Raw genomic sequence first — 23,790 nt, 5'->3', positions numbered from 1 at the left:
TTCCTTTGTTGTGCAAAAACTTTTAAGCTTAATTAGGTCAGTTTGGGGCAATTATAAACTTGATACCTCTGCTTCCCATTGCTTTAAAGATAAAATCCTGAACTTGGCTGATTTGACCAATTGCCATCTTATCTGATACGTCCTCCTTCCATCATTCCATCATTCTGCTCCACCACTTGGCCTCCACTTAGTTCCTCAAAAGGCCAAGCTCGTTCTCATCTCATAATCCTTGCACATGCAATTCCCTCTCCCTGAAACTCTTTACCACTCTTTCTCATCTTTACTTTCAGCTTATATGTCTGCAGACTCTCCTTCCCCCAAACTTAAACTAGGTTCCTTCTGGTTTTTCTGACCACTCTTTTCCTTCACAGCACTTAAGACAACTCATAATTGCATAATTATGCAATTCATTTGAGTGATTATTTGTTTAACATCTCAGAGCACTTGTCTGACTTATTTGTGACCATGTTGCTGGTGCCTAGAACAGTACCTGGCACAGAACAGGAGCACAATACATATTTGGTAAATGAGTGACTGAACTTGCCATATCGTCAAGGAGCCCATGATCAAGAGAGACAGAAAAGCCTTTCTGTATTTACCATGCCATGTGATGGATGCTGCAGGAGAGGGATCTTCACTGATGCTGTCTGGGGAAGACAGAAAAACTTCCATTTCAGAGGAAGTAGCCCTTGAGGTGACATTTTATAGAGAGCTGCACAACGCCAGCAAGCACCATTCACTCTGTAGTCTAAATTGTGTCCTGTGGAGGTGTGCAGTGCAATGGGGTAGATTTGAAGGAGACCCAGGAAATACGCCGGCAGAGAGAGAAGGAAATCAGGCACCAGATGGGGGCAGGAGTACATACAAAGGTATGAAAATGTCACCCAGGAAGTTGTGTTGGGGGAGCAGCAAGTACCTCTAGAGAGTGAGTAGATGTGTAGCGGGGTGACAGTGAGTAGGAGAGAAGCAACAGATAAAATCTGAAAACTAAGCAGGGAGCAGATCATAAAGGACCTTGACCACCTCATTAAAGAGCATGGCCTTTGTCCTGTGGGCAGTAGGGAGCCATTAAAGGCTTTAAAGTTGGGGACATATTCAGATGTATTTCCTTTGAACACCTTGTCTTCTCCTTCCCCAGAGCCTCTACACAAGAGATTCCTGAAAAGCTCCACCCCATCTTCCCGCCACCACTTAGAATCACACACACACACACACACACACACACACACACACACACACACACACATACACCTTCTTTCCTATCTAGTGAGCTCCCATGGCTTTAGATTTCATGCCCACCATCACTCCCTCAGGGAAATCTTCCCTGACTGCCTACACTACACCACAGCCCCCTGCCACTCCCTCCCATAGCATCAAATAGCTCCACCTTACAGAACTTCTCAATTATAATTTTGTATTTGTGTCTGTGATTCTGAGGTTAAGTCTCCCATGCTCCAAACCATAACCTCACTGGGAGCAAGAACCACATCTGCCTTTGCTCACCATTGTAATCACATTGGCTGTCAAAGTGCCTGGCATGTACTAGATACTCCATAATTATGTGCTCTATGAATGACTGTTTAACAAAGATCCTTCTGCCTATGCATGCAGAGAATCCATTGGTATGGTTGAGCCTACAGGCTGAAGGCTGGACCTTTGCAGTAGTCCTTAGGGGAGATACTGAGTATGTGAAATTGAGTCCCAGGGATGTTCATGCCCAGTGCCCCAGCTAGGAAATGTCAAAGTAGGCATTTTTAACCCATGTCTATCTAACTGCAGAACCGTCAACTCCGTTGACTATATTTTCTAATTTTCTGTATTCTTGATGCTCTGGCATTTGGGGCCTTCATCCTGGAGAGACTGCCCCCCTACAGAGCTAGTTAATTCCTAGGGATAACAAATGACTACTCTGCAAGTGTACCTTTGGATGCAAGCCAGCCAATCCAGAGCCCAGACCGCAACGGTCTCCTTTATCTAACTCTCACACACCAAGCCAATGTTCTCTCTGCCCTAAATCACCCCAGGGCCAGGTACCAGACAACTAGGGACACCCCTGTAGCCCAGAGGCTGCCACATCATTCAAACTTTCCAATCCTAAGCTTACTCAGCATACCTATCCTGCCTTGCCGATTCCTTCCCACAAAATCCCCAGCAAAGGCTCTGGGCCATGCTCTCCCCTCTAATCCATCTCTGCCTCCTGACTGACCCTGGTGCTTCCCTGTGTGGCCCTGCATTGGCATACTGTGCCTCCCATTTCTAGGGATCTGTGAGTATAAACTTCTTCCTTCATGACAGTCATTTTCATGTCTGTGTGTCTTAAGGTACCTGATTAAAACAAATCCTGGGTATGAATTTTACCACAAAAACCCTTTAATGCATTTAATGCAGGTGTCCCAGTGTCCTAACTCCTTGAGGATGCAACTGTGCAGTGAACACTCTAGTCTTCATTGCTCTCAACATGGCTTCTCAGAAGGCACTCATGAATGTTTGAAGATAATAAGCAGGAAGCTCTCAGGAGCCCTCTCTCCAGAGCATCTGCTTTAGCCCCACACCAGGCCCAGGCGTGGAGCTTCTCTAGTGGCCTCGGGACCAACCAGTTTTACAAATTATCAACATCTCCCCATTAGCTGTTGCAATATTAAATTGTGTGACTGGAAATGAATGAATAATCCCACGGGCATGTGAGGGAGACCAAGCAGCAGGGATTTAATAACAAGTCCTACCCTCTCTCCAAGCTGAAGGTCTCCCTAATTAAATATTAAAAATCTATCCACACAGCTACAGCAAAAAAATTGCTTTTTCAGCAGTGTAGCTTTCAGAAACTTCCTCAGAAGACCAAAAAGCTGTGGGAATATCCTCTTGGGGACCCAGATGTGGAAGCAAGGGAGCTGCCACATGACAAGCACTCCTGGGCACCAGGCACAGGTCGTGCACATACCTTGTCACATTTAGTCCCCATGAGGACCATAAGACCTGGGTTAGATCACATCCAAGTGACAAAGTTGGGATTTTAACCCAGTTTGATGTGGTTATAAAGCTCATGCAATATAACACAGCAGTTAAGAACATGGGTTTTGGCATCAAGCAGACCTGGATTTGAGTCTCCGGTCTGTCATTTACTAACTGTGTGGCCTTGGGCAGATTACCTTACATCTCTGAGTCTCAGGTTCTTTGTCTTTAAAAGGGTAGCAGTGTGGAGCTCACAGGGTTTGGGAAGGGTTACGTGAGATAATATACATGAAGCCCTAGATGCTGGCCTGGTACCTAGGAAATGCTTCTGAAATGTCAGCTACTATTCTGACCAATGGAAGACCCTCCCCCCTCATTCCCACCCCCTGATATCTGAGAAATGCCTCCTCTAGACTAGAGGGCACCCTGTCCAAACTGCTGCTTCTAGCTGGGCTGTGTCTCTTTTCTTCATAGGTCAGGGAAGAGTTATCAGGAACTGTTTATCACCTGCTGAACCTGTACTCCACGCCAGTTGCATCTTTGTTCATCAACTTATTGAAATCTCACAAGAGCCCTAAAAAGTAGAAATGGTTTCTACTATTTCCCTGTGTTAAAACTGAGATTGATGAATCTAACATGTTGCCGAGGCTACACAAAGATTCCCCAAGCCAGAGGGGCCCCATCCTCATCTGCCCACCCGCAATACCAGGGCTTCCGAGGTGTTCCACATTTGTTCTTTAAGTTGACTTGAAAATAACCTTCATGGGGCTTCCCTGGTGGCGCAGTGGTTGGGAGTCCGCCTGCCAATGCAGGGGACACAGGTTCGTGCCCCGGTCTGGGAGGATCCCACATGCCGCGGAGCGGCTGGGCCCGTGAGCCATGGCCGCTGGGCCTGTGCGTCTGGATCCTGTGCTCCACAGCGGGAGAGGCCACGATGGTGAGAGGCCCGCGTACCACAAAAAAACAAAACAAACAAACAAACAAACAAAAAAACCTTTCATGGATTGCCCCTTTTTAGAAATTTGTACTTAATCATTGCAGAAAGTTTAAAAAATACACATATAACAGCCATCCAAACCCCAACCTTCACAGATAACCACTGCTAAAATGTTTATATATGATATGCTAGAGATAGGTAGATAGATAGACAGATAGACAGAAATTTCCTATTTTATAAAGCCTTCTTTTTTCTACTTCTAGGAATATTTCTGAGAAATGATATGAAATATGTATAGGGTTACCCACATCCTTAATCCTGGTTCCATTGCTTCTTAGACTTTGTTTCAATAATTATTACATCTCTTTTGCATATTTAATCTCTCCCTTTTAATTACAACTACTAGGACCTGTTTCCCCCTTCAGGGTCATGGGCCAACTAAAATAAGAATAAAGAAGGAAGTTACTGATTAGCTAGAAAAAAATCTTAACAGTCCTAGGAGATTTTCTTCAGCTTTAGTTTTCTTGATGCCATGGAGTCAGGTCTCCAGCCAAGCCTGACTCAGCCTATGACATTCTAAATAGGAATAACCATGCCCCTTGGCATTCCAGCTGAAACTTCAAATATCTCAAATTGTAGGTATAGTTATTAACTGATAGGGAGAAAAAGACTTTCCTCCCTTTCCCTCACTTGCAGAGAGCTGGGACCAAGTCTAAGGTCTCAGTCCTGTTTGCTTAACAGAGGCTCTCTATTGCAATGAGCCAGCAAGGATAGGAAGGATGCAAAGCCATCAGGCAGAGACCTGCACTGCAAAGCCATTCGCCATGAAGTCCCAGCAAGTGGGAGGGGGCCAAGGATGCACCAGTTCTCTTATGATTAACATCAGCCCTCATTGGGTGATTAATATTATAACTCATAACTGTCCACTGGCTTCTCAATAAGATAAAACCCTCTGTACTGTACTTGCTTTGCTGTTTGCCACTCCTAAAACTGCTCACATGGGCCCCAAGCCTGGCACAATATGGTCCATGCCCACCTCACACTCCTCTGTCGCTTATTCACCACGTCCCAGCCTCCAGACGTACTGGGGGGGCTTTCTATCATCTCCTAGATGCAGATGTCACCTCCTAGAGCAGGCCTCTCTTCTTCCCACCGCAGAGTCCTTGGAGAGGCTGTTCCTTCCCCCTGCCCTCACTCTCCACCTGGCCATTCCATTCCCGTCCTTCTGGACTGCTACAGAGAAGCCCTGCAGTTACGGCTAGGTCTTTCTGTTTAAGTTCCTATGACATCCCCTACCTTTCCTTCATAGCACTTTGCTCAGTTGTAATTCAGAGATCATTTGCTTAATCTCTACCTTCACCCCAGGACACACATCACTCCTGTTCCCATTGGATTGGCCAACACCAGCCACATGATCATACCTAACTTCAAAGGAGCAGGAAGTGCATCCAAAGGAGCAGGAAGTGCTTGGAAGGAGAACCAAAAATAGTTTGTGATGAGCACTAGTGACCATCACAATATAATGTTTTGTTTGAAAAAACTTTGATTCCACAAAAACACCATCACAACAAACACAACTAGACCCACTGCACTAGAAAACACTGATTGCACTGGGCCAGACTTAACTAGGACCAGCTTCACAATGAAATAAATGGCATCTACTTACATTATCCTACTCAAAATGTAATGTTTTTAACCAAAACATTAAAATTATAATAGCAATCCATACATATAGCTTAAAAAATATTTCAAACAGTAACAAAGCTGTAAAGTGAAAAGGAAAGTGTGCCTTCTCCTGCCGTGTCCCCACCCCGTCATCCTGTAGAATTGACCGCTATAGACAGAATTTATCAGGCCTCGAGATGAAGGCGGGGGGGCCTGGGAAGGCTTCACAGAGAAGGCACGTGCAGAAGCTGTTTGGGTTTCTTATATTTGAGACTTAATTTTCAAAGACTTCTATGATCCAGCTTAAGCTTTACTGTAAGCCACTTTGAGACTTATGTCTAATGATGAGAAATACTGTTTCTCTCAGAAGGGCTGGGAATTCCAAGCCACAGCTCCAATCTGGGAAGTTTCATCAAAGCATCACTCCAAGCTTAGCAGTTGCCACCCACCACTCCTCAGATTAAATAGCTTCAGAGCCCCGTGACCCACTAATGCCTTCACAAACTAACTCAGCTAATTAACCCTGGCTCGTTCATCCTCTTAATCTACAAAAGCCTTCCAGCTGGCCAACCCTGGCAAATGGAGTGTTATGTGGGCTCTTTGTAGGTTGCATCCCTCTCATAGCCAAGCAAAGACACCTATTAGAAAGCTGAGGCCCCTGCACTAAAGTGAGGAGGGGACTTCACTGAGTGCCTTCTACAAGTCAGGCACTTCCTCTGCAGTGGTTCCTCTGATCCCAACAGCCTGGGAGATGGGTGCTACTGTGCCCATTTTACTGTGAGTCTCAGAATACAGAACTTGCTCAGGCTCGTCCACTATTAAGCTGCAGGGCTGGGATTCAGACCTGACTATTTTGGCTGCAAAGCTTACCATTATTCCCCACTTACTGATGCCTAATTGGGTTGCCGCCTTCCCTGACCACCCTGTATAAAATAGTGCCTCCCGTGACCCATTTCTCTAGTCCTGTAACCCTGCTTTATCGTCATTCACAGGACACATCACCACCTCTGTTCACTTCTTTATCCCCAGTGCCTGGAAGAGTGCCTGGCATCTAGTAGGCACTCAGTAATTATTTGTTGAAGGAGTAAATAGTGCTGTGAAAAAAATACTGGATTGCCAGAAGGACTGACCTGAGTTTAATCCCGCTCTGCCAGGAATCCAGCGTGTGACCCTGAACAAGTCCGGTTCCCTCTCTGGGCCCCGGGAGCCATATCTGTGAAGTTAGAGGGCAGGATCAGTGTACCTCTCCGTAACTCATATGCTCTGTGACTTCTACAACTTGTCACCCATAATGAAGGCTACCCTCATACTCAGAAACAGGAAACAAAATTAGAAATGCTAAGTAGGTGGCAGAGTTTGAGGCAGGGGAAGTTATAGGGAGAAAAACCCTGAAGCCACTTGGTGTCTTCCCTCCTGCCACAGACTGGGCTCTGTAAATCCTCAAGTGCAGAAAGTGTGAGAAGCTTGGGTAGAGGAATGTAGCCCCTGATTTGCTGAGACAGAGGAACAAACACAAAGACACAGGAGTGGGCCCAGAGGAGACCCATAGGGTGGTCCTTTATGCCAGTAAGTATCTGACTGTCAATCAGATGATGAGATTAGTCTTTGCACTTCTACTCACCATCTTGATAACCTCAGGGATGTCTCATAAGATCTCTCGTTCCATTTCTCTTAATAAAAGGGAATAATAATATTTTCTCTGAACCTCAGTTTTCTCCTCTGTAAAATGAAAATAATATAACACGTATCTCACAGGAGCTAAGCGATGTGAAGTGTGCTCTGTAAAACAGAAGGCTGAAGTGTACCGAAACAGAACCTGTATGTCAACCCCATTCTTGATGCATCTGATGTTAGCAGCACAGAAGCATCATCTAAGGACACAGCCTGAATCTGTACAAAGGTCCTCTCTGATCACAGGGCACCCTTTTTTTCTCCATGTTGCCTGGAACCCAATAAATGAAATTCGGTCACGTTTCTAGAATATCACAAAACACACAAAAGTCACTTGGAAAAATATGGTATGGGGTAGGAGAGAGGGGCTGTTAAACAGGACCACAGACTCAGGCAGTTAATGTAAATGAATGATGATCGATAACAACCCTCCCTTGGTCTTAGCATTGGAGAGGTAATAGGGAATAGTAGGGTCTGCGGTTTACTAGAGTATACTTGCTCTGTCTACAGCGAGCAGCTTCTTCTCTGCTGCAGCCAGCTGTGCTATGTGATAATGCAGGCCTGCAGAGCTGTAACTTCAGATTTCTAGAGAGAAGCCAAAATCCACATTTTATGTGAAATAAATGTTGGCAAAATTCACATTTAAAAGGAGTGAGATAACAACTGTACCCTGTGGACTGCCAGATTGTGATTTCAGAACTAAACTGTTGAATGACAGAATTAGCCACTAAATTAGCCAGCTGCTTTCCAGATAGTCTCTTGGCTGCTGTCTTGGGACTCTTAATGTAATTCCCATTCAGCTCCTAATAGCTCTACACACTTCTGGCAAATAATGAGCACTTACTATTCACCTACTATGTGCAAAGCAGATACTAGACATCATATAGTGGGATACTAAAAACAAAACAAAAATAAGGACAAGACACAGTCTCCCTACCCCACTCCACATCACCTCACTCCTGTAAATGTAAACTGCAACACCCAAAGGTAGATTCTGATACCTACTGGGTGATTGTTCAGAGATAATAAGTGCTTCAGGAGTTTGGACAGACCGAGAGCTTTCCATGTGGTGGTTTTTGAGAGCTGCCCGGAGGAGATGGCTCTTAGGTTTCGGGGTGCCTGGGATTGGGATCAGCTGATCACATGCTTTGGCAGAGATAGGGGTCCACATACCAGTAGAATCTGCAGCTATTGCAAAAGATCCGTGCCGTGTAGTTGTGGGGAATTGTTCCGGAAAGGTAAACTGGACCCCCAGGATAGACTCTTCAACGCCAGCTGGGGAATCTGGGCTTTATCCTGAAGATTCAGCAGAGAGGTGGTGGGTTGTAGTGGGGTGAATTTGATGGAGAGGGACCCCCTTATCCTGCTTTCTCGAGGATGAGAAGTCTGGGTGCAGGCTCCAGGGGCCCCTCCATTTCGACTCTTCACCTCTTGTGTTTTATTTCAGTCCACACAGAAAAGACAAGCAGGACGGAGCCTCCCCAGACAGTCTCATGCAGGCTGTGCTTAAGCGGGGCTGTGCAGGGGGAAGGGGTGGGGCTGGGGGGTGGAGGAGGCCTTCGTGGTAATGACCTGGATCCTGAAACAATTCGGAGAGGCAGCGGCGCTTTTTAACAGGCAGTCTTTCCTTTTTTTTAACGATGGTTTCATTTTACATTTTTATTGGCCCTGCACTGATTGTTCTCGGGCTCTCTGATGGGATATGAGATGCACTGACAGTTATAGAAATCAAAACATTAATAAATCACGAAGTTCATAACGTCTGATTTGCTTCTAAATGAGACAGAACTATTATCACCATAAAGTTGCACATAAAATAAGCCCAATTGTGATGTATTGTATAGTCTAATCAAAGGCATTTGAGTGAATAACCTTTCCACCAAAGAAGGAAACAATCAAAGCTGAATAACTTCATTAATAATTCAAGGTGTGTCTGCCAAGTCTTCATTTATTAAGTGCACGGTTAACAGGCTTCCGAGCTGAGTCCTGGAGATGACACCTTGCCACCTTCTCCCTGCCTCTGGGCAGGTAGGCAGACATTCTCAGACAACCTGGCTGCAGTCCTTGCATTTGGCAGCTCCTGTTGCAGTTGAGGGTAACATCCAATTTCCCTTCTCCAGCTAAGAAATGGACCATAGCAATGCACACTGTGTCTGGATTATTAAGGGCAGAGGACATGGAGCCAGGTAATAACTCTAAGGGAGGAGAGGCAGGAAATTCTCTCAATGACCGGCAGTTATTATGTCTATTTGCTAACACCACAGGCCCTGCATTTCTGGTGTCTACCACCCACAGAAATTCTGCCCTGTTCCCTGGCAGTCTGCAGACCGAGATGCTTAACAGCTCTTTCATCCAGAGTCTTGTGTTTGCTTATGTCCATTGCAGTTAATATAGAATGATAATATTCGCTTTAGCTAGTTAATGTCCAACCTGAACTGGCAACTGGGTGCCTATCTGACAGAGTAAATCACAGAACAAGAAAATTTTCCTATATCGAAGAGAAGCACACATAATTAACTAGATCCATCAGAAAAGTAATCATGACCTTAGAAAGTGTCTAACAAACATGATTATTGGATTCTGCTGCTGAGAATGACCCTTAAAATCACAATCTTAATACACTAGAAGGTGGGAATAACAGTTTTGTGCACCTACTGTATGCAGAGAGCACTTTATATATCTTATCTCTTTAGATTCACAGCTACAAGATGGGTATGATTACAACTCAAATTAGTCTAATGACCACATACCTCCTAGGGACAGTGAGATGATTAGATCAATTCTAAAACTATTAGCATGCTCTCTGAGCTCACCAAGACAGGCACTTAATATGAGGATACATTAATACTTAATTCCAGAAAAAGCTCACTTGGCCAGTCTCCATTATTTCCCTGCTGGTGATTATTCTGTATGGCATACAGGAGTTTATTTTTCCACTAACAAAGAAAGGGTTTATTTGGTTGGGTTACAGGGGCTAAACCTACTCTGTGAAATTGAGTATTTCACTAGTATTGAACTGGTTTTCAGGTCTTTAGTACATGAATTTGGGATAGTTGAGCATAAGACAGTTCTTCTAAAATAGTAGTTATAATGTGATGGAGTCAGGTCATACTGGTGAATCATGGGTTTCACTTCCCAAATCCATATTCAGTGACTTCATGTTGATAGTCTGAACTAGGCTATGATGGGAATATTTGCTCCAAGGATATTGGAAAATTCTATCAAGCAGGCTTCTCCCCCACTCCCCCAAGAGCCAGTTGTTAAACACTTACCAGCGCATCAAAGCAAGCCCTCTGCTTGGAAACCATCACTCAGGAAGTTGTCAAGTTATCTGGATGGCAGTTAACTACTCTTCAAAAAGCAGACTGAAAGACTGACACCTTAGCCTGACCTTGATCCAATGAGTTTCCATGAATGAGAAAATTCTATGCCAACTTGAGATAAGTCTTTTTTTTTTTTTTTTTGTGGTACGTGGGCCTCTCACTGCCGTGGCCTCTCCCGTTGTGGAGCACAGGCTCCGGACATGCAGGCCCAGCGGCCATGGCTCACGGGCCCAGCCGCTCCGTGGCACGTGGGATCCTCCCAGACCGGGGCACGAACCTCCGTCCCCTCCATCGGCAGGCGGACTCCCAACCACTGCGCCATCAGGGAAGCCCGAGACAAGTCTTATTCACATGGCAATTTTACTTTTCCTTTGAGTAATTCCTTCAGCCTCTCTCTGTACCTTCATTTTTCCATCTTAATACTAAAAGCATCTAGACACTATTTTTTCCTCCACCTAATTTGCAATAAATCATTTTAGCCTCCCAGTCAAGAGAAGTAACAAAATCCCACCCATGTAATCCTCTGATTTCCTGCAGAAATATTCTAGAACCACTCATCCTGCATAGTATGCCCTCTGTCCCCAAAGCAGGGCAGCCACTGCTCATTAACTAACTGTCCCCATGTGCTGGAACTTCAGAGCAATGTCCAGATGAGACCAAAGGAGACATGGTGGGAGGTTTCCCCACTACTTCCTGAATACTAGCTGGTGGCAGGATATAACTAATTCCCCCCTAGAGCTGTAGAAACTGCTGGAGCTACCTAAATAAATCATCAAAAGTTTCATCCGGGGACACTTTTTCCAGACAAAAAGGTCCACTTACAACATTATATAGAGATTTTTGCTTGTGGCTGAGACACTGCAGTGAGCCTGACATTTATTTCTACTCTGCAGCCTGGTCGGGGGCTTAGCTGGACAGAAGTGTTTGCTTTGGAGATGAGGGGACACAACAGTCCCTAATATATGTAGCCTTGCTCCTTGTCCTGAAATACCTTTTAGGGCTCCTTCTTCCTGCCAACCCTGGGACGTAGGTGACTTACTTCTTTCCCAGGAGTTTCTTTGTTTTTTCATTCTTGATGAAAACTGTGTGAATGTTACACGGCCACACAATCAAAAGAATGGTGACTTATGCCACAATCTGTGTAGTGATTTTGTGGACTTCTAATAATTGCATTACATTCCTGACAATTTCTACCACTACCACCCCCCCCAAGAAGTGCAATGTGCATCTGACATGCCCCTTCCACACACCTCACCCAGTGTGCTGATCTGAAGGCCACCCTCAAAAACACCCCCATTTGAGGAGAAAGGTCAGAGAACTGAAATACTTTCTCTCTCTCTCTCTCTCTCTCTCTCTCTCTCTATATATATATATATATATATATATGTACATATATACATACACACACACATATATATACATATATATATATTTCAAGTAAGTATATATATATTTTTTGAGACATTTAATCTGGAAAACCTCCCATCTGATGGAAGTAGCAGTACTCAAATATTATTTTTGGTAGGACTCTGTTTTCTTCAGAACATTTTCAGGAATAAGGTGTAAATGAATGAGAAACATATAAATTCAATTTTGTTTAGAAGGGTCAGGAGGGTTTCAAGATTAAGAGAACCAATGCTTGGAGCAAAACATGATTTGAGTTTTATTGAACCAAGAAGACTGAAAAAAATGTCTGGAACACTCAGAAAAATCTTTATCAAGGCTCAGCACTCCTGAGACTCATCGTTAAGTTTATAAAATTCAGAGCTGATGAGTTGTGTGCTGTGTGTGTCTGCTTGAGCTTATGACTCACCTCTAAGCCTTGGCTGTAAGAATCTCAGCTTCCAGGATTATACTTAAGGGTCCAAATGGAGCTTATTTCCCCCTCTGTTCCACACAGACACCAACAAGGATCTTCACCCCTGATTACCTTGGGTTAATCTGTCAATCAAAAGATGGTGTTAAAGTTGCCCAGAATAAACCAACAAACCTATGTATAGGGGAGAGTAAAAAATTACATTTTCAAATGCCAGCATGCTATCACTAATATAGTCTCCAGTATAACGAACACAGTTTAGGCAACATTAAAAATGAATCTCTGGAAACACGAAAAATATGATAAAAGAGATAGCACAGCATTCAACTGCATGCACACTGTCACATAAATTATTTGCAGCTCGAGTATGTTATGCTCTTTTAAATTTCCCTCTGGGTACAGTTTTAATGGCATCCTACAAGTTTCAATATGTCATATTTTCATTGTCATTTACTTCAAAATACTTTCTGATTTCCATGAGATTTCTTCTTTGATACATGGGACACTTAGGAATTAGAACCATGTTGCTTGATTTCCAAACATTTGGAGGTTTCCTTGTTTTCTTTTTACTCTTGATTTCTTGTTTAATTTCCCTTTGGACAGAAAACGTTCTGAATAATTTCAGTTCTTTGAACTTTTTTGAGATTGGCTTTAGGAGCCAGGAAACGATCAAATTTGGTAAGTGTTCTATGTGCACTTGGAAAGGGTGTGTATTCTATGATTGTTGGGTAAAGAGATCTACATGTGTCAGTGAGGCCAAGTTTGTTCATTGCATTGCTCATATCTTCTATACGCTTATTGATCTTTTTTTTATCAGTTTCTGAGAGAGGTGTTTTAAAATCTCCAATTCTGATTATGAATTTGCTATCTCTCCTTTTGGGTCTGTTAGCCTTTGCTGTATATGTATTTTCAAGTTATATTCTTATTGCATACTAATTTAGAATTTTGTTATGTCTTCCTAGTGAATGGCCCCTTTCATTATGAAAACTCCCTCTTTCTCTCCAGCAAAGCTTCTTGCCTTAAAGTTTATTTTAGCTGATGTTAAAATAGCCATGACAGGATTTCTTGATTTGTATTTGCATGCTGTATCCTTTTACATTCTTTTACTTTTGCCTTTGCTGTGTCTTTATGCTTGCAAGCAGCATTTAGTTAAGGTTTGGTTATAACTTGAAGATTACTCTCTTGTATGGAAGATTTTCTGTTTGTCTTGTATTTCAGCAGTTTTACTGTGATGTTCCTAGGTGTGGTTTTTCTTTGTGATTATCTGCTTCAGGTTTGTAGTGCTTCTTGAATCTGTGGCTTGATTTATTATATCCATTTTTTAAATTCTCATTTATTTATCTCTTCAAATATTGCTTCAGCATCATTCTTTATCTCCTTCGTTTTTGGAACTCCAATTATACCTAAGTTAGAATTTTTCATCATGTCTTATGCTCTTATCTGTACTTCACATTTTTTTCTCTCTTGTGCATCAGTAAGTATATTTTTCTCTCAACCTATCTACCAAATCATTAATTTTCTCTTCATCTGTGCATAACCTACTGATAAATTGGTCTATTTAGTTGTTAATTTTGGATAATACACTTTTCATTTCTAGAATTTTAAACTTACTTTCTTGTATATATTCTGGTCCTCTGGTAAAATTCTCCACCTTTTTATCTATTTTCTTGAGCATATTTCATTATTATTTTAAAGCCCATGTTTGATTGGTCCAATATCTAAATCCCATAAATCTATTCCTACATTGCTATATTCTATCTTTTTCTTTTGGTCCTGTCTGTTAATATGCCTGTCAAGTTTTCAATGAAAAGTGGACATTAGAATAAAAAATCTGTAAACTACCTAGCTGAGCCTTCAACTTCTAGGAGGTAACAGAGTAGGGGCAGGTAAACTTAATCCAAACAGGCACTGAGCTATTTTGAGGCTGGATTTCAATCTTTGTAAGGCCTGATCTATTTCTAACTTGTTCTTGCTCCTAGGATGTAATCCTTTAGGGGTCAAACTGAAAGCCTGGGTGTTTACCAGGAACCCTCCTCCTAGGAAGACCCAGAACTCCAGCACTTAACTCCCAACACTGTGAGCCTGCCAAAAGCTCCGTTTGGCTCTACCACATTTTGGCCGTGGCTTTTGCTCAGTTTCTCTTGACCTGTGTCACTTAGGAATTAGCAAAAGCCTTGAGGGAATAAGCAGCTAGGGCTACCAGGCTCATTTCTCTGTGGCCCCTCCAGTCTGGGCCCCTCAAGTCCTGAATGTCTTTGTGGCACTGATCCAATTTTTGTCTTCCCAGATTGCTGAGAGTTCTGCTCACATTCTTTGCTTAGCAGACCATTTTTGCTCAGTTTCTCAATCTTATTACCCATGCCACTTTAAACGCACTTGAGTTAAAAAGCAGCATTGATTGTCAGACTCACTTTAATGAGTTTTTCTTCCCTCCAGAATCGTGGCTTCTAAAGTTCAGGCTACCTTGGTAGGTCTCCAAACAGATGTGATTTTCTTAATCCTCCTTTTCTAGCTTTTCTCAGTGAGAGGTCAGCTCTGCTACAAGAAAGCTTACAATTCCAGGGCCTTTTCTGCTTCTGTGCCTTTTCATATGCTGTTCCTTTGTCCCTCTTCCTTCAAGACTCAAATAAATTATCACCTCCCCTTGAAATCTTCCCTGCGGCCCCTTCTGGTCCCCTCCATCCAAGTGGCATTAGTTAAGAGCTTCCTCCTCTTGGCTCCCAGTGTCTTAGCCATATCCACACTGCTTAGAATGATTTGCCAATGAAGAATTCCAGACCAGCAATTCACAATATTCTACAAACAGGAATATTATATTTGGCCCATGCTGTATGTATAAATGTTAAATTCATTGATAACAGCTAGGAATCAGGACACAAATCATCTTTTAATAGTAGCATCTCTTGAAAAATCTGAAGATCTGGACTCACCAGGCTTAAATTCTACGTGACAACAACTGGCTGCATAACAGCTATTTCCCTTTCATGGGGCAATGGCTCTCCAGTTCTCAGTTCCCACCACTCTCTATGGTTGTACATACATCATCCAACTCATCTAAATTAATTGGCATTTGAGTTTGTAATTCTTGGTCTATGTGTGTGCCCTACCCATCAGTCTAAGAACTCCATATGAACAGACATTATATCTTTTCATCTCTCTCCCAATACCTGTCACATTCCTGGCATGCCAGAGAAGGTCAGCCCATAGTTTTAGACATATCTCTGCAAGAATGCTACCCTAGCATTTTTAGAGCAGTAAAACTATTCTGTAGGATACTATAATGGTGGATACATGGCATTATACATTTGTCAAAACCTACAGAACTATACCACACAAAGAGTGAACTCAAATGTAAACTATGGGCTTTAATTAAAAATAATATATCAATCCTGGTTTTTCAATTGTAACAAATATACCACACCTATGCAAGATGTTAAAATAGGGGACACTGTGAGGGTGGGGTACATAAGAACTCTCTATTTTCTGTGCAATTTTTCTATAAACTTAAAACCGTTCTAAAAATAACCTCTACTAGTAGGGCTTCCCTGGTGGCGCAGTGGTTGAGAGTCCACCTGCTGATGCAGGGGACATGGGTTCGTGCCCCAGTCCGGGAAGATCCCACATGCTGCGCAGCGGCTGGGCCCGTGAACCATGGCCGCTGAGCCTGCGTGTCCCGAGCCTGTGCTCCACAACGGGAGAGGCCACAACAGTGAGAGGCCTGCGTGCCGCAAAAAAAAAAAAAAAAAAAAAAAAAAACTCTACTAGAAAAACAAATACAAATGCTACCCATCAGAGTGATAAAGGGGGCAACTAAATCCAACAAAATAAGTTTCTCCCATGGGATTCAGGTCAGGAGACAAGAGCAGAAATACTTACCAAAGGACATCCACCTATACCACCTCTTTTAGGGGCAGCAGGAAAATAAGCCTTTCCTGCCTGGGGCTTTGGGTAAGGAGTGACTAAGACACACTTAAAAGTGGTGGCTGGTCTGCCGTATGCACTCTTGGTCAGGGATACTGGAAAGACAGGAGGAAGTTCACATAATAGCCTACAGAGGAAACTAGGCTGACCCCCAAATCGGTCCAAAAAGGCCAGCAGGAGAGCAGCAAATAGAGCCTGCTTCCCACTCTCTGGGACCTGGATCCACCCTACTCCACCGTGCAATGGAGGATTTTCCAGGTCTGATGTTTTTCCTTATGTTTTACATTCAGTGTAATAGGGGATTTTGCCTTCAACCGCTCTGCCCACTCATCCGAATGTGCTAATTCATTTCTTCAGTAGCCCTTTTTCCTCTTCTGCATCTGTGTTACTTATCAAGCTTGAGAAGGAAAGAGAGAAGCAAAGACTTGTAGATTGTAAGCTCCACGAGAGCAGGGAACAGAGTTGTTTCATTCACTGAGATACACATAGTAGGTACTTCATTGATAGTTGTTGAGTGAGTGAATGAAGAATCCTGCAAGAATGCAGCTTCAAATCACCAAGTGGCAGAGTGTGGCAATGGGGCCTCTGTTGTGGAGGGTTATTTTATAAGCCACTCTTCAATCAAACATGCAGGTATTTCCAAGGCCCATCCACATTCGTTCATCCTCTGCCCCATGGCATCCCACCTCTCTTCGGGCTGCATGGCTGCATGACTGCGGGCATGCTCAAGGAGCTCCCTGCCGGGAGCCATGGGCACTGCAAGGTGACCCGTTGCTCTTGCCTGTTCTGACCATGGGAGAAGGTCAGTCCCAGCTCTGTTAACAAGAGACTTCTTTGCATATGTCAAGCTGGATGGTGACCTGGATACCCTCAGAGCAGACTTTCCATAGAAAATAAAAGCGTGTTTTGCTTGTTTGATGAATGGTTTTGGTAAAATGTTTTCTTACTTTTTCTTAGACATCGCCTGGTGGCATTACCAGTATCAGAGAGGTAAAAAGGTTTAAACTAACTTGACTACTTCGGTCACATTACTTTCAGTGGGAGAGCTTCTTAATCAAGTATATATTTTGTAATTAGTCTTCTCACTGACCAACTTTCTGTGCCCCTTAACAGCAAACCCCACCTAAATAGAAACAGTTGGAAACATTCTTTTAGAGACAAGTTGCAGGAAAAATTTTGCTCCCCTTAAGAAACTGATATGGTTTTTCTCTCACAGACAATAAGATATATGTAAAATCTCAGAGCCAATTTGTGGCTCAAGTGTAGGAACTGCTTAGAACGAATGACCTGAATTTCTATGTTCTCTTTTTCCCCCGGGGTCTCGACCTCCTAATTTAATCAATATGTTCTGAGGCAGTTTTTCCTATTACCTTATCTCTTTTTATTTTATTACATGTGTTTCATATAATCAGCTTCAAGTCCTTTGTGAAACAAAGCAGAATGTGTTTAAATAAACAAATAGTGAGGAAGAGAGAGGTGGTAGACTGGGTGATGTGAGGTAGGAGAATGGTAGTGGGTGGAAGGGCAAGTGGGTATAGATCAGGAGCCAAAAACTCAGATGCCTGCAGGACCAAGCAGGGAACACAACTGAAGTAAGCGAGCCAGGGGTGAACAGAGGGCGCACTAGAGGCTTTCACTGCTCAGAGGGCTCAGCCCCTGCTCAGCTCTGATAAGCTGTTACCTTGTGAGAAGTTGAGACCAAAGTTGTCAGAGAATCCCATTTTCCAAGAGACATCAGTAATCCAAACTTGTGCATGAATCTCTCAACTTTAAATGTGGGAAATTCCAAACAAAATTAAAACACATTTTATGGGCCACACAAGACCTATCTTTGGACTGTGTTCATGCCAATGACCAACACATTTTGTAACCTCAAAACTAAATGGGTGGCTTCCCTGGTGGCGCAGTGGTTGAGAGTCCGCCTGCCGATGCAGGGGACACGGGTTCGTGCCCCGGTCTGGGAAGATCCCACGTGCCGCGGAGCGGCTGAGCCCATGAGCCATGGCCTCTGAGCCTGTGCGTCCGGAGCCTGTGCTCCACAACGGGAGAGGCCACAACAGTGAGAGGCCCGCGTACCACAACAACAACAACAACAACAACAACAAAAACTAAATGGGTGGTTACACAATCCAATCCAGAGACCCCATGATGGAGAAAATATTTTCCAGTACAGGAAGAAGGAGAGGGTCACAGCCATGGTCTTTGGTCGTGTAATGGTTATGGACCTAACAGAGGAGACCCTCAGCAGAGAGAAGACCAAAGACTTGGGCCGTCCTATTGCTCATAGTCTAAGGGCCTCACTTGTACACGGGCACAGAGCTTGTCAAGAGCAGAACTACTGCAAGGATGGTCACAATCAATTTGCAGTTTTGTGCTCGAGGGAAGCAGAAGCCGTTGTAGGGGCACATGGAAGCCAGATCTATAAAACAGGCCCTGGACTGGCTGGATTTGAGGTCCAGTTCTGTCACCAGCTGGCTATGTGACCTAGGACTCAGGCAAAGCCAGTTAGTGACAGAGTGTGGAAGACATCTCCTGTGCTAGAAGTCCTCAACATGGGCTCCATGTGTTTGAAAGATACAGGAACTCATGGAAAGTATAGGCAAATTGCCATGGTTAGGTGAATTTTCTTTTTCTAAGAGGGCCTATCGCTTTCATCCACACTCAGAAAAGTCTGTGACCCCAAAACATTAAGGTCCACATAATCTGAATCATCTCCTCCAAACTTTCCTTCAGTCTGGGAATTACCTGTGTCGCATCCTCTACAGTTGGTTATTCTATCTTGCTTTAACTGCCCCCAGTGATAGATTGTTCGTCACTTTTTAAGGTACTTACAGTTAGAAAAACCTTGATCTGTTAGGACCCCCATCTTCCTAATATTCTGATGGAGAGGGTAATGTTCCCCCACTTCCCACCACACACAAAGTTTTAGTGGGACAACGGGCATGAAAACATTTTACAGAGTAAAAGTAGTTTACAAACAAAAGGTATTCTGATTTATTCTTGTTAGGTAGTGATCACCATTGTATTAGATCTCTGGGTTAATTTTTATCTTTATCATCCAAACTCAACCTGACTTAGTAACTGGCTCAACATTATTTTTAATAATAAAAATAATAATAACAAGCAACACCTGGCCTCAGAAACTCTTAACAAACCTCAGAAGAAACTGTCAAGGAGGCTCACATCTGTTAATTCTGTTTCCTCTTCCTCCAACCAGAGAGCTGGGCCACCCTCCTTCCCTTTGTGGGACCGCCTGGATAGCACTCAGAGGCTCCCCAGGGGAAAGCAAGGATTTTAAAACCTCCACAGCCCCTTTCAGAGTTTCTTCAGAATATATTTACAGTGGCCAGAACCATGAAGCATACAGAGAAAGAGAAGTGAGAGCCCATGTGAGGCAAAAGAATGCTTAAATTATGCAGAAGCCGTTCTAGAGGCACCCATAAGGCTGCTACGAGTGTAGGCAAATTAAATTAGTGTTTTCCATTCCCAAATCATGACCATGAGAGTCACAATCAGCACATTTTTATAAAGGAATGATTAAATTTGAGAACAGAGTATATCCCACATTACTGAGGGAAAGTACCATTTCATGAAATGGTACTCTATTTCATGAAACCCTTGCTTCAAAACATTTTATAAAATTTTCCCTTTATGTATACTGGATTGTGATGTAAATTGTAATTCTTACTATGAAACACAGTAAAAAAAATTCAAGAACCACTGGTTGAAGCCCCTAACACCCACCGTGTGGGCGATTTCCCAGCATCAGCATCTTGAATCCCAAATATGTAAATTTCCTTCAGCAACTGATGTTACTTACCATAGTCTGACAATTAGAGGGTGATGAAGAAGCAAAACAAAACAAAAGCTTAGCAGTCAATATTCAGATGTTACAGAATCTCTTCAATACAGAAACTGATCCTGCTGGTCAGACAGTAAACAAACCAGTTCTATCTTAATGAAGTGGTTTTAATATTTGATATATCTATAACCAGTGCATTTTTAATGAAAGAGACAGTTACCAAGTTCAGTTTCTGAGTCAGAAAGATTCTCTCAAACTTCCGCAAAGAGATTTCCCTGAGCTTGTGAAGAATCTAATCACAATCAATACTGAAAAAGAAAATCTTTTAAGCTTCTGGATAAGATAACTCGGAAATGTATACTAGATGCCTTCAAAAGTACACCTTTTCTTCCAAAAATACATTTGTGTCTTCCTTATTTACATTTTAATATAACTTTCACCTCTTTTCAGGGTTAAACATCTGTGCATTTTTAAAAATAAAATTGCTATTAAATCTAATGCTAGGAAATTTAAACCAACAACTTGAATTCTAATTTTAAATGAGTTGAAAATATATGTGAGTATTCTGAATTAGGCTTACGTGGGGTTTTTTGTTTGTTTGAGAATGCTGCAGTATTTAAGTAATTGCTACTTAACTTGTTAGCTAGAAACATAACAGTATTTAAAGGCTCTATTCAAATTATAAGGAAATTGGCCACTTGCAGCTATTCTGCATAAACAGAGTCTTATTTATATTGAATAATCTGCTTTACTCTCTGTAGGATAAGATGATATGTGTTTCCCAGTATGTAAGAAAGATGACAATTGGGAATTGTTACCAGGTTCTTCTGTCTCTCCCTTGGAACCTTACCCAAATGTCCATTACCTTAGAGAGGAGATATAAGATATAAACTCACTTTGACGGATTCCTTTTGCATTGAGATCAGAGTCTCAAAGGAAAAGTGACAATTGCGGAGAAAATCTGATGCAAAAGGACTGACACTGGCTAGGGAAATGCACACAGCATAATGCACCTGCTCATCCTGTTCTCTCAGATAGAAACTCAGCCTGTCTTCACTCTCCATCATCATGGAGTGATGCCCATCTCATCACTACTCTTGCCAGCCCATATTTACAGTTGTTCAATACATGGATTTGGTGATACCTGCGTGGCAATAATGGGCCAAGAAGGTTAGATGGCAATTGATTCTTGATTGGAGTAAATTTATAGAAAGCATTCTGGCAGCGCCCAGAGGAAAACACTCACTTACCTTCTGTGATGGTAAAACGTTGAAAGTTACACTTATATAGATTTTGTGATCCTACAGTAGGAGATGGGCAGAGCAATGGGATGCTTTAAATGACACTTTCTAAATAACTAGTGCAAAATTACATTGCATTGTATAATAGTATGTGTAGGAGGGATAAACTGCGACTTAAAACAACTGTTTTTAGAGCCCTTCAAATACTTCAGAAACTTTCATTTATATAAAGTAGCTCCCATTTAAGTCATTTTCCTATTATTTAAGGATGTCTGGTAGATATTACAATACCGGGAAGGGCATTCACATTCTTAAATTAATACTTAACATGCTGTAATTTGTACTTTTTGCCAAATCAAGCTAGTCTTCCTCTAGTTTCCTAAATGGTGAGAGTTTACTCCACGATTTTTTAAATAAATTTGTCTCCCTTTGCTGTTTGGAGGATGTTAGTCAATCTGCTCACTTACCTGTGTCTCTAGAATATTCAGATGGTTCAATGGGCAGCAAACTGAATATGCAGAGCAATTATTTTGAAAGAAAAGGAAATGTTTTCCTGTGGACTTATCTTTAGCACTTCTGCCCTCATCTCCACTCGGAACACGTTTATCTCCAAGGCTGAAGCTCCCTCCCTAGGTGGTATCCGACACAGCTGGAGTAATGGCTGGACTGATGGTAAGACAGAAAGTGACTGAGCAGGGAGGTGGGGTTCAAAGCAGGAAGGTCATGTGCAGTGTGACCCCCCAGCCCATGACCCTATGTCTCAGGTCACCACACCACCCTTTTGACAGCCCAGACTGTGTGCTGACAAGTGACCACCAAGGTTAGCTGCTTCCATGCCATCTCCTCTGGTTCCAGATAAGATTGAAGACGAGTTGGAGATGACCATGGTTTGCCATCGGCCTGAGGGACTGGAGCAGCTTGAGGCCCAGACCAACTTCACCAAGAGGGAGCTGCAAGTCCTTTATCGAGGCTTCAAAAATGTAAGACCCACACGGCCTCTGAAGGCCCGGGCAGGATTTCCCATTTGGCACTAAGCTCTCCCAAATGCCAAAGGGACCCATCAGAGAGATTTTTGCACATGTGTAGTTGTAAAAGGAAGGCCAAATCTATAAAGGAAACAGGAGAGCACGGTCACCTGGCTAGAGGAAGATGCCAGGCAAGAATGAGGCAGTCTCAGTAGATGGGAAACTGGCCAACAGCCCAGAGACTTCACAGGATGGCACAGCCTTGGCCCAGATACTAGCCTGAGCATAACCCATTCACACTGTCAATATTGTTGGTGCCCCAGAAATGATGGGATTTAGGTCTGCTGCTAACCAAGCTCACAGACTGAAGTACAAGCCTGATAGCCAATGTATTAATTTACCTCATTATTTCATATATTTAACCTCATGATAGTCTTGCTGAAAAGGTACTGGTAGCCCCATTTTACAGGTAAGGACACTGAGAATCAGAGACTGACTCACCCAAGTTACAAAGCTTAGAAGGGGCTGAACCAGGATCCAAACCCAGGTCTTTCTAATCCCAAAGCCCAGACTCGTTCCACCTCACAGTGCCCGTTCTCTGATGACATCTCATCATTTTGCAAAGCAGCTTCAGTCCTAAGGTGGAACTATCTCCCAGCCACTCACCTTGGAGATACAGAGGTGCACAGGTGGTTGCCCAGTCCCTGCCCACCAGGGATCACAAGGAACCCCAAGGCTCTCAGACACTCCCGCTAACTCTCCCCCCTTCACACAGGAGTGCCCCAGTGGTATGGTCAATGAAGAAACATTCAAGCAGATCTACGCTCAGTTTTTCCCGCATGGAGGTGAGTCCGATCTTGAAACAGATCCCTCCTGGCTCCCTCTCTTCATCCTCTGGCAGCCTTCCTTCCTCCATGTTCATACTTCCTTGTTATCTGCCTCCTCTTCAAGGTTGGGGAGAACTCAGCAGAATTCCTCCCGTATTGCAAGGTGTGGAATTCACTCAAGCTTTAGCAGAAAAGAGCTCTGAAAATGGACCTTCTCCCAGAGAGGAGAATGATAAAGCAATATCACAAAATCACCTAACAGCTCTATAAAGCTGCGATCCGGGCAACTATGTCTCAGAGAGGCTAAGCAGTTCACGGAAGATTGCACAGCTACTGAGTGGCAGACCAGAATTAGATCCCAAAGTGTCTGTCTAAAGCTTTGCCATGATAGGCCTACCATTGTGCTATACTCCATCCTTTCCTTAAAACAGCTTTCCTTGAAAAAGAACTTTAGTAAATACCAGAGACTATAAAAATAAAGGAATCCAAAAAGATGCAGGTTGAATAAAATTGTGCTTATAAATCAGGTTAGCAATTGTGCCAGGCTCAGAGCCGCTATGTCACTCTGCCTGACTCCTACAGGAACCTGCTCTGACCCCACGGGTCTGGGGCATCAGAGGCTCTTCCTGTGGCTTCAATGTGTCACATGCCAACTTACTTCCTGCCCCAGGAG

At 43.1% G+C, this 23,790-nt stretch overlaps 1 protein-coding gene across 5 annotated transcripts in view; it reads left to right on the top strand.

Moving 5' to 3' along the window:
* Positions 1 to 23,790, top strand: part of KCNIP1 (potassium voltage-gated channel interacting protein 1) — a gene marked incomplete at both ends in the record, with an annotated part of 348,648 nt that overhangs the window by 315,115 nt on the left and 9,743 nt on the right. For 3 of the 5 annotated variants that reach the window (XM_081232727.1, XM_081232729.1, XM_081232725.1), the window contains 2 exons: positions 22,181 to 22,305; positions 23,066 to 23,135. In XM_081232727.1, coding sequence (XP_081088853.1) covers positions 22,181 to 22,305; positions 23,066 to 23,135 — 195 coding nt within the window. Of the gene's footprint in view, positions 1 to 17,239; positions 17,273 to 22,180; positions 22,306 to 23,065; positions 23,136 to 23,790 lie in introns of all 5 variants that reach the window. The other 2 variants (XM_081232726.1, XM_081232728.1) reach the window with 1 other exon arrangement.

Source organism: Mesoplodon bidens, assembly GCF_964165515.1.
Source record: "Mesoplodon bidens genome assembly, chromosome: 4".
NCBI lineage: Eukaryota > Metazoa > Chordata > Mammalia > Artiodactyla > Ziphiidae > Mesoplodon > Mesoplodon bidens.
Note: the sequence above shows the minus strand (reverse complement) of the source record. Positions and strands in the feature narration are given on the sequence as shown.